The 11,509-nt window shown below is 47.6% G+C and overlaps 1 protein-coding gene and 1 long non-coding RNA gene across 2 annotated transcripts; both read right to left on the bottom strand.

Moving 5' to 3' along the window:
- Nucleotides 1-1,377: 1,377 nt before the first annotated feature.
- Nucleotides 1,378-6,983, bottom strand: LOC115948918. The gene is made up of 3 exons (XR_004082672.1): nucleotides 6,884-6,983; nucleotides 3,706-3,791; nucleotides 1,378-2,103 (listed from the first exon to the last, which is right to left on the bottom strand). It is a non-coding gene; the product is annotated as an uncharacterized LOC115948918 (long non-coding RNA).
- Nucleotides 6,984-7,536: 553 nt separating this feature from the next.
- On the bottom strand, nucleotides 7,537-11,501 carry MLLT11 (MLLT11 transcription factor 7 cofactor). The gene is made up of 2 exons (XM_005430320.2): nucleotides 11,332-11,501; nucleotides 7,537-9,205 (listed from the first exon to the last, which is right to left on the bottom strand). Exon 2 carries the CDS (start codon nucleotides 9,196-9,198, stop codon nucleotides 8,935-8,937), a length of 264 nt encoding a protein of 87 aa, XP_005430377.1. The 5' UTR covers nucleotides 9,199-9,205; nucleotides 11,332-11,501; the 3' UTR covers nucleotides 7,537-8,934.
- Nucleotides 11,502-11,509: the final 8 nt, after the last annotated feature.

The following is an 11,509-nucleotide window of genomic DNA, read 5'->3' as shown; positions in this document are numbered from 1 at the left end:
CCGCTGCCGCTGCCCGCGGCCCCGGGGCGGCCCTGAGACCCTCCCGGGAACCCCCAAAACTGCACCGGGGGGACCCCGAGTGTCACCTGAGGCCCTCCCGGGACCCCGAGTGTCACCTGAGACCCTCCCGGGAACCCCCAAAACTGCACCTGGGGTACCCAAGTGTCACCTGAGACCCTCCCAGGACCCCGAGTGTCACCTCCCCCGGGGTGCAGGGTCCCCACCACCCCAGCTCTCTGTCCCCATGTCACCAGGACAGCCCCCAGCAGGGTGACAGGGATGCCCGTGTCCCCACAGTGCAGTGACAAGGTCTCCACGTCTCCCATCCCCTTCCTTTTGCTTTTTTTTTTTTTAATTCTTTCTAATTTATTTTCTGTTCGGGGGGGGGATGGGAGTTGCTGTCACCCCCCCTTGGGGACACCAGGAAGGGGGACACATGGCCCAGACCATGCTGCTGTGTAGGAGCAGGGCTGGGCCAGGGCACTGCAACAGTGGCAGAGGATTTTAATAAAAAAATACAGAACAAAAAACCGAATTTAAATGTCGGAATTTCTGCATTCCAAAGCGTTTTCCCTTGGTGGAAAAGGGGGGGCTGAGCATTTGTGTTCTTGTCCCAGCACTCAGGGAATTTGTCCCTGATTTCTTCAGCGATCAAAACAATGTGATAAAAGTCCAAATTAATCAAATAATAATTCGATTTTGTCCCAGGAAGGGGATTGGGGTGGAAGGGAGGGTGCCCCATTCTCAGCCTGACCCCCCAGCTCTGTGCTCCCCTTTCCTGGGTGTCCCAGCAGGATTTGGGATAACTGAAACCACCCACTGCAGAAAGGAGGGAAACACGGGTCCAATTAACCCCAAAGTGTGCTAATTAACCCCAAAGTGTGCTAATTAACCCCAAAGTGTGCTGATGAGAGGGCAGACAGGCAGGGTTCTCCTCGGGAACCATGCGAGGCCGGAGGAGGCGCGGGCAGGAAAATCCCTGACACGGCACAGCCCGGCCTGGCCTCCCGTGGGAGGGAATTTACTGACCAAAAAAATGCTGCTTTTGGCTTAAAAATGCTGCTTTGGGCTTAAAAATGCTGCTTTGGGCTTAAAAAGCTCCTGGTGTTTTTCTGTGGAAGAGCTTGCGTTGGAATTCCAGGCAGAGATCAGTTTTGGTGAGCTTTGGTACATGGATATTTCCAGAAATTAAATCGGGGGATTCACCTCCAAAAGGTGACAACATCCCCTCAGCTTTATTTCCTCCAAAAATAACCCAAACCAGTTCCCATGAGCTCCATGGAGTTTTTATTTTTCATTTCCTCTTCCAAAGGGGAAGTTTTTTCCCCAGCTGAAGGGATTTTTTGGCAAAATCACCTGTTTTGGGGAGAAGGGTGGCAATAACTGAGGGACAGTGGAGAAGGCACAATACAGATCAGCTGCATGTTAAAAAAAAAGGGTGTAGTTGTTTAAAAATAGAAATTTTAGTTTTAAAAAGTGACATTTGTATCTCCAAAGACAAGCAGAATCCCAGGCTGCCATACCTGGATTTCCATGTGCCACCAGTTTACAGCACTGGCCAGTGTGGGAAGTAGAATATTTGCTTAAATATTGTAAAACCAAGGAAATTTTTATTTTGGGTGTTCTGATGAAAAACTCCTTCAAATTCTTTCTGAAACAAATAGGTGAAGGATGGTTTTCCCTGAGAGTGTGAGATGCTCCATGTGACAAACATTTGACGTTGCCTCGATCCAAAAATTACCAATTTTGGAAGAAGAAAATCATGGATAAAAGGGAAAACATCCCTTCCACACCCAAAGCAACACACCAAGAGAATATTTTTGTTGCCATTCCAGATCTGGTCCCTGGGATTTGCAGGTCCTTGCACAAGGTCTGTGTTCAGGCTGGAATTCCCAGGCAGCTCAGCACTAATCCAGCTGGGTGGGATTTCTTCCCATTCCCAACAATGCAGGTATTGACATCCCAGAATAAGCCTGGATCACCTGGCTGGGTGGAATTTTGGGGGGAAAGTTTCAGATCTCTGCAGGTCAAGGTTTCAAAGCACTTTTGGCATGGTAGGAAGTGGAGGGTGGAGGGGCACAGCAGGAACAGCCCTGGATTTAACTAAAAAGAGAGGAAAAAAGAGAAATTTTGCTTTATAAACGCCAGGATTAGGAGGTGACAGTGTCATCATGGTGGGTGTTCCCACAGCACGTAGGGAAATGTGGGAAAGGCAGGTGAGATCCCACCTGGATGGATTTCAAAGGTTGGAAAGAGGTGGAACCAAGGTGCAAAGAAAATAAAAAGAGTTGCCAGCGATGAAAAGTTGGGAGGGAAATGAGAAAAATATTTTTCCTCCTGAAAGAGGGATGAGGAGCAATTCCTGCTTTATTGCTGAGACCTGGATGATGCTCAGCTCCTCCTGGGAATCCTAAATCATCCCTGAGCTCCAGGTTTGTCACAGAGAGACCCCCGGGCTCAGGAGTATCCACCTTGTGTTCCTTGGGGCATCCACTCTTTGTTCCACTCCTTGCCTCTTAGAAGACAATTCCAAGTCTGAAATATCCGAGTATTTCACCCCAATGGGGCTGATAGAATTCAAAGTCAAAAATTTTCATCTTAAAAAGAACTATGTGAGAAAAAAAAAAAAGTTTAATTTTGATGCCTCACTAATGGAATTTCCAGACAGGATGAAGGAGAGGAATAGAAAGGTCTCCTGGATAATTCCTGTCTCTAAGCTCCCAAGCAGCTTTAAGCACATGCAAGAGCTGCAAATTTCCACAGAATAAATATTTTAAATCTGCAAACATGAGTTTTTTTTGCTTTGGGAAGGCAGAGTTTGGCCAAGCAGGGAGGAGAAAGCTCATGTGAGTGACTGAAGGTAGCACCACCTAAACAGTTCCCCCTTTGTCTCCCTGGTGGGTCCCGAGCCAGGAATGATTTGTAGTAATTTGGGAAATAATTCAGAATAATTAACAGCTTTAGAAAATTGTTTTTCAGCAGGGCAAGTCTGTAAACAGACAGAACTGATGTAACCCGTCTCTCAGAGCTGCTCTGCTTCCTAATCCTCTTTTCCTGCCCCCAAGTTAATCCAAATAATCGAGTATCCCTGGGACACGCTGGAAGAATTGGCGGTAGTAGGCAAGGCAGGGGAATGACATCCCTTGAGGAAACAAAGCAGAGCTCTGGAGCTGTGCCCTGCTTTGCCGGACACCATTTGTATCTGTCTCATAAAATAATGAGATTACAGGGCAGTTTAATGGCAGGACAAGGTGGACTGAGGCTGATATTAACGGGCCAGTATGAAGTTTTGGGTAAATAATGGAGTAGCAGGTTGGGGTTTCATGGGTTGGATGATTTAATCCCAGACTGGGATGTTCCCCCCAGGATAAAGGAACAGTCTCTGCCAAAGAGCCAACAGCCAAATTGGAGCATTTCTCTTCCTGAGGGCCTTGGGTTTCCAGGAAAAAACCCAAAATATTCCAGCGTGGTTTAAGTGGCCCCATGGACACTCAGCCCTCAGACCCCACGAGCTCACAGGAGCTGGAATGTTTTCTGTGTGGAATTAAACCTGGCTGCTCCTCCTGGCAGGGACAGTGGCACTCAGGAGCTGGAATTTTTTCCTTCTGGAATTGAACCTGGCTGCTCCTCACCTTGCTGCCCAGCCTGGCTCTGGGCACACTGGCACTCAGGAGCTGGAATAATTCCTTCTGGAATTAACCTCACCTTGCTGCCCAGCCTGGCTCTGGGCACACTGGCACTCGGGTGGCACAATCCACAGCTTCTGTTTCCACCACTTCCTCTCTTCTTGCCTTGGGAAATAAAGCAAAGAGCAGAGAAAAGAGTCAGGGTTTCCTTCTCTCTTCCTTGAATAGAAACTGAAGGGGAAAGGCTCGAGTGTGTGGCTTGAGACTCTTGGGATTATGGAAAACAATGTGGGAATGCAGCAGGTTTTAGCAGGAGAAAGAGAATAACACCACTGCAGCTCAGCAAAACAAAGGTTTCAGGGTAAACCCAGCGTAGCTGGGAGGTCCAAACAACCTCCATGATCATCAAGTCCATTTGAAGCTTTGATTGATGATCTTGGGGGTCTTTTCCACCTTGGATAATTTTATTTTTTGCACATTAATAAAGACCAGCACACAAATGAAAAGCTGTGGAAGTGGAGGCAGCAGCTGAGCAGCCCTGGCTCTGCAAAGCTTCCTTCCCTGCCCCTTCCCTTGGCTGCATCCTGCTCCCAGTGCAGGAAACTGGGACCTGACCTGTGCTGGGTGCCAGAGAGGAAAACACTTGAGCACCACGGGTCAACAAATCAGAGCTGTGGCACCAGCAGCTCCAAGAATTTAAATTACTTGTCTCTAGACTCGAGGAAAAAAAAAATGCTTAGCTTTGGGGAAGAGAACGGAATTGAGAAGTGAGGGGATTAGATAAACTTCCACTTTATCAAATTCCTAAATCCAAAGTTAATTAAAGGTCAAACAGCATAAAAGATGATTTTAAAAAACAACAGAAAGCTTTCTGTGAGAAGGAGTTATCAGAGCCTCAACATGGCGACAGGAAACATTTGAGACAATTTTCCTCTGAACTATTTAACCAGGTTTGTATGTGACAGTCAATCCATTTCTGCAACAGTTTTTATGTATTAAAACTGTTTTTATTTATTTTTAATATTTTATTTATTTTTAAAATAAATTATTCAAGTTTATAATTTCTTTTTCAATATTATTTATTTTTCAAATTATTATTTATTTTTTAAATAACTGTTAAAGCATATCAAGGGCTGCATATGGCAACATCAGCCATTTAAAATTTAATAAGAATTAAGTTATTTTTATTGGTATCCATCAATGTTTCTTCAATTAAGTTTGAACTGGGATTAAATCAATAAATCACCCCAAAAGCACTCGCTGCAAGGGGATATTGACTGAAATGAGATAAACAAACCTTCTCAGCCCCAAAAACAATGTTTCTTCCTGCAATTGACCATAGTAGCTCCTATTCAATGTAAGAATGGGGCAGGAAATTACCTAAATGGGCGCAAGCTCAGTGCAGAGAACCCACAATTCCTCTTTAAAAGGGGAAAAAAAGAGATCCTGTTCCTCGGAGATCAACAGATTATAGGCACACAGAGGGAAGGTCACCTAAAGTTCTTCTCATTTAACCCTTGCTACTTGTGTTTTTCTCTTCTTTTACCTGATTTAGTAAGTTTATCAAGTTTGTTTCATAGAATATTTGGGCTGGCAGGTGAAAACAGCCCAAGCCTGGAGTTTTCAGCACTTTGTAACCAGATTCCCCTTTAGCCCAGCTAAGGATCCCCCTTGTTCCCATTTAAAAACAGGAGAGAGACAAGAAAAGTCTTTTATCTGGAAGTGTTAAATTAAATGGTTTTGTTACAATTGAAGTGGTTGCTGATGCCATCTCGTGGGAAATGCCAAATTCACCTCTCAGAGCAGCAGGCAGGGCTGTTCCTGTTGCCCTTTTCTGGGTGGGAATGTCAGCATCTGGGATTTCAGAAGCACTCTCTGATTACTAAGCAAACATTCACCCAGGTGAACAGTCCCGCCTGACCAAAGAATTACTCACATGCAGAAGTGTTTGCGGGATGAGGCCAAAAAAAATCTTCCCAAAAATTTTCAGCAGCCTCAAGACTGCGGAGAAACAGCAGTTCGGGTTTCCCCAAACGCACAAAATTAACTTGATGAGTTATTAGGAAAAATTGTGATTACTCAAAAAGAATTTGCACTTAGAACCAAGTTAAATGGGTTTTCCCAGCCAAAAAAAAAAAGGCTCAAGGAACAACGGGAAACCTCTTTATTTCCATCTAATGTGGGATAGAATAAATAAGAATAAATGGAGTAAATAGAATAAATAAGGAGCAACCTACACATCCCTTAGACCCGCTTATCCAGCAATTTCCTTACTCAGTGTTTACCCAGAGCAAAACACTCAACGCTGGCGGTTAAGAGCAAAGCAAACTGTTCCGCTCTGGATTTGGCACAGGCAGGAGGAATTCTCATTATTCCTCTCTTGCAATCAGCCAAATCCATTTTCTTCAGACCTGGAGCAGCCCCTGGCCAAGCCACTCACACTGGAACCACCTTTTATTTATTTACTCCAGGGCTGGGATCCTCCTCCCTTATCTCGCCTGGTGAAAACATTCTGGGGCAGGAAGCAGCAGTCGGGCGTGTTTGGCCACATTTCAGCACTTTTACTTTCCTAAATACCCATCTGCCCTCTACTGGAGAGCGATCTTAGGGTTTTTTTCCCCAAGGTTTTCACACTCGAGGTCCCCTAGGACATTACCTGAGGTGGTTTTGGGGTTTGTGAAGGGAAGAGATTGAGGATTTGCCCTGGTGTAAGAATGCAGGATGAGGTGGGATGTTTGTGATGGGATTTGTTCTCTGGATGAGCGTCCACCACACGGGGGTTTCCCCTCCTCAAGACCCCCAAGATTGCCCCTGAGGCTCCTCCAGCCCATCCCCTCACTGGGCGCCCTCTGAACCCCTCATGGGGGTCCCTAAAGCCCCTCATGGGGGTCCCCCATCCTCACAACCTCAAGATCGCAGCCCTTCCCCTCACAGGGGTCCCCCCTCCTCAGACCTCCAAGATCGCCCTTCTCAGAGGCTCCTCCCTCAGTGGGAGTCCTTTGAACGCCTCACAGGGGTCCTCCCTCCTCAGACTTCCAAGATCGCAGCCCTTCCCCTCACTGGGGTCCCCCCTCAGCAGCCCCGGCACCGCTGAGGGCGCTCGGCGCGGTGTCCCGCGCCTGCCCTGCCCCTCCCGCCGCGGCCTCACAAAATGGCGGCCCCGGCAGCGAACCCCTGAGGCGGCGGAAGGATACAGGACTTGCGACAAAAGAGTCCCCGGAGAGGGAGCAGAAAGATCGGGCTGGCCCCGCACTCACGCTCAGCGGGAACTGTGGGGAATGCGGTGGTTTCTCCTTCTTTTCTCCGTCGCCCTCCTCGCCCTGGGGCCGTCGGGAGAGGCCTGGCAGGGGAGGGGTTTCCCTGGCGGAAGGATATCAATCAGTTGAGTCAGCGGACGGTGAGGGATTCCTGGAGTTAGGTCCGGCAGAGGCGTTTTTGCGCCAAGTATAAAATGGCGGCGGCGCCTCACGGAAGCCGGGTGGTTTAGATGTGCTTTGGGACTTTGTTAATTGGGATTTGTAAATGTATTTGTATTTATATATATGTATTTCAGTAGTTTGAGTATACCTGTCCCCTCTGAGCGCCTTCCAGTCCAGGTTTTAGCTCCCCTCAGGCCGCCAAACCCCCCCTCTCCAAGGTGTGTTACCCCTGACTTGCCCAAAATGTCCTTTTTTTGAGGTAAAATTGGAGTTCTGGGGGCTGTTTCTTCTCTGGAGTGTTTCCCTGTGAGGCTTGGAAAAGCTGAAGTGTAAATAATATCCTTAATGTGCTTATAATAATCTTTTAGGCTTAGTTTTTTCCATGCTTAAGTCTTCCACAGCATTTGCAAAGACATAGGGGTGAATTCCCAGCTCACTGTAAAGAGATTTGATACATTTTCATGCCAAAAAAATTGATGTCAGTCTGCATGTCCACAGGAATGTGTATGTTTTGAGCTGATTTTATTTAAAGTTTCATAATAAATAACTTCTCCTGCAGGTTTTCCTAGCTGGGAACACAGAAGTCAAAACAGCTCTGCAGAGGAGAGTTTACATTTTTCATCTCTGGTTTTACACAGATGGTTCAAAATCAGCACAACTTGATTATTTCTGCAGATTACAGGAGAGCTGCATCCAATTTTCATAGTAGAATGCAGATTTTCCCAATTTTTTGGCTATTTCTGGCACTTTTTAAGTGCTGCCTCAGCCTGCCCCCAGCCACATACCCCCCAACTCTCAGGATGATTTTGGGATGCTCCACATCACTTCATCCCAATCAAACCCAAAAAAAAAAGCACATTCAAGAAGACAAATCAATCCCAGAAAACAATATTGGAAAGGGAAAAAAATAACCCAACTGTTTAAAAGCCAAAATTATTCCAGGTTGGGTTTTTTCTTCCCGTTTTGAGATGATGCTCAGAAATAAACCTCAGCAGGTGAAAATCTCCCCGGAGAAAACTCAAAGCTTCCACTTGAATGAACGCAGCATTGTTTGTTGCTGTTTTTAAAGGGATTGAGCGAGTGGAAAACCTTAAATATTTTCATTTGGGGGTAAGATCCACCTTTCAGCTCTGCCCCATCCCCCTTCCACACCCCACAATGTACCCAGCGTCTGTCCCAGCACTGGGAATAAACCACGTGGGGCATAAAAAAGGGTGAAAAATTCAAATTTGGGGCAATAAGCACCCAGCCTTGACCCCACTAAGCAAAGTCAGAGCATTTCCATGTCTATTTACCCTCCTGGACATCATTTTTTCTGCTCGGGCTCACAGCACAATGCTCAAAGTGATTCTTTTTCTCAAGAAGAAGGTTTGTGCTGATATCTTGAGCACATCCCTGCCTCTTCCACCTTTCATTCCCGAGGGGAAGGTTAAGGGACGAAGAGGAATTTTGAGAAATTGGGCCAGGGGAGCACAGAGGGTCGACGCTTTCTGCAAAACGAGGGCGATTCCCATTGCTCCTCGTTTACACAAAGGAGTTTCTTAAAAAAGCACTTGAGAAATGAGCTGAGGGATTGTCACACGGGGGTGGCGCCTCCCAAACCCTCTGGGAATGGAGTGGGGCTGTTTCTGCCCCTTCCCCTCGTGTTTGCCCCCAATGCTGTTGTGATTCCAGGAGGAAAAGGGAGAGAGAGGAGTTGGAGATTTTTGGGGAGCCCATCACCATTGAGGCCGCGGTGAGCTGCTGAGTGAATGATGAATGGCAAAACCACCCAGAAACCAAAAAAAAAACAACCCAACAAACCCAACCCAACAACCTCCAAAGTGACACCAAAACCAAATCCTGGCAGAAAGAGAGAGCGGGGTGGGTGAGGAGTGACAGGGAGGGCTTCAAATTAAATCGAAATCTAAGGAGGTGATGCTGGCAATGGGAGCTCGCCAGAAATTAAAGCTGTTGAACTGCAGCAGACTGTCCTCTTCTTGGGAGAGCTCCTGGCTGCCTCGGTGGTCAGCAAGCTTGGCCAGGCCTCCCTTGGGCTTGTAGAGGGCCATGTCTGCCAGCCCCAGCCCCTCCAGCTCGGCCATGTCCAGCCGTGGGATCGGCATCCTCCAGTAGATGAACGAGTCGTACTGGCTGCTGATGGTGTCCAGCATTTTCGGGCTGCGGAGGGCACGAGGGGAAAGAAAAGGAAGAGAAAAGCTCTGCTAAAAACACGGGAGTTGTCCCAAAGTGGGTAGAAATCTCAGGTGTTGCTATGTTGATCCTGTCCCGTAGGATAACCCCCTAAAAAGGGGATATCCTTTTAGGATAACCTCCTAAAAAAGGGCTATCATTTTTAGGATAATCCCAAAATTTATTAGGATAACCCCCAAAAAGGGGCTATCATTTTTAGGGTAATCCCCAAAACTTTTTAAGATAACCCCCTAAAAAAGAGATATCCTTTTTAGGATAGTCCCCTAAAAAGATGCTATCATTTTTTAGGATAATCCCAAAATTTATTAGGATAACCCCCTCAAAAGGGGAGATCATTTTTACGGATAATCTCCAAAAAAGGGGCTGTCATTTTTAGGATAATCCCAAAATTTATTAGGATAACCCCCTAAAAAAGGGGCTATCATTTTTAGGATAATCCCCAAAACTTTTTAGGATAACCCCCTAAAAACGGAGATATCCTTTTTAGGATAGTCCCCTAAAAAGGGGCTATCATTTTTTAGGATAATCCCAAAATTTATTAGGACAACCCCCTAAAAAGGAGCTATCATTTTTAGGATAATCCTCCCCAATTTTTTTTAGGATAACCCCCTAAAAAGGGGATATCCTTTTCAGGATAATCCCCTAAAAAGGAGTTGATGGTGGAGGAGAGCACGGCGTTGTGCGCGTTTCACTCTAGGCTGGGTCTAACCGCAGGCTCGAGCTCTGCCAGAGTTTTGTCCACACCCTTCTCTGCACCGTAATTCGGGGGGGGATCCAAGGGATTTGTCACGCCGTGCCTCAGTTTCCCCAAGCAAACAGCATGGGAAGGGAGGGAGGGCAAGGTGGGGATTAACCCCTTCCCACCTGCTCCTCCTGAAATCCTTCCTGCCAGCTCTGGGGGAGCAGAGGTGGGAGAGCAGCACCTAAATAAACTCTTTTTCCCACTCCTCCACACCTTTCCCTGTGCTGAATCCCCATGGAATGGGCAGTGAGGAGGGGTCCCTGTGCATCCCCCCTCCTCCCCTGATCCCACCCCATCCCTCCCTGCCCTGACCGAACCCTCTAGAAAGGGCTGGAAGGAGCCTCGCCCGGCATTCCCACGGCACCCCACCCATCCCTGCCGTGCCATCCATCCACCCATCCATCCACCCATCCATCCATCCATCCTCCATCCATCCATCCATCCATCCATCATCCATCCATCCATCCATCCATCCATCCATCCATCCATCCATCCATCCATCCATCCATCCCCGCTGCAGAATTCCCCCTGCAGCCCCACCCCGATCCGCCAAAAAAAAAAAAAAATTTGGGAAAGAGCAGGACAAGACGCGGATCAGCTTCTTCTCGGCGGAGCTGAGTCACTGCCTGGTTTCTCCCCGGCAGGGTTATGTCATTCACCTCCTCGATTGGCACCGGAGGTGGGGGAAGAAAAAAAACCAAACCAGACTAACCCAAAACATCCTCATTTTCCTGCTGGTTCCTTGTCTCAGAGCAGAATTCTCAAGGATGATTCAGGCGTATTTTGGATCGGTGCGATCAGCTGCTAAATTTAATGTTCTGGATGTCACTCGGAGGCTATGAAAGGCTCCTGTGTCACCCCCTCCGGGTAAACTGAGCCACAGGACTTTAAAATAATCTCTTCCCTGGGAATTTATCCCTGGGGGGGTCCATCCCTAGGGATGTGTCAGTGAGTTTTTTGCAGCACAACGGCAGAGAATTATTAATGGTGATGGGTGTTGTGGCCGTGGATTTTTAAGCTCCAAAAGGTGAAAAATTGGACTTTAGTGACAAGAGAGGGGGAAAGAGAGTTTAGTGACAAGTCAAATAATCAAATATCCAGTAAAAGGGAATGAATGTGGAGGGAAAACCCCTCTTCTGTGGCGTGTCACCCCCTAAAAAAGAGCATTTCCCACAGGCTCAGTGCGCTCTGGCTCATCCCATGGAAGCAAAACCACCTCTCTCCACTTAAAAATCCCCGCTGCCTTGTGGCTCATTTCCCCCCTCAAAAAGCAATTCCAACACCCTCCCTTCACCCAAATCCTCGCCGGAATAAAAAGCATCCTCTCGCCGAGCATCCTCGCATCCCTTACCTGCGGAGGGCGGGCGGTGCGGGGAGCGCTGAGCTCGGGGCCGGGCCGGGCTCTTTTGTGCCGGGGAGCCGCGGGCGGAGGAGCAGCGTCGCTTTTGTCTGCCGGGTCTGCAATGCAGCCCCTCGAATTGCCCTTCCTCGTGGGGGGAGGATGATGATGGTGATGATGGCAGATGAGT

This window comes from Geospiza fortis, unplaced genomic scaffold (genome assembly GCF_000277835.1).
Source record: "Geospiza fortis unplaced genomic scaffold, GeoFor_1.0 scaffold439, whole genome shotgun sequence".
In the NCBI taxonomy this organism is placed as follows: domain Eukaryota; kingdom Metazoa; phylum Chordata; class Aves; order Passeriformes; family Thraupidae; genus Geospiza; species Geospiza fortis.
Note: the sequence above shows the minus strand (reverse complement) of the source record. Positions and strands in the feature narration are given on the sequence as shown.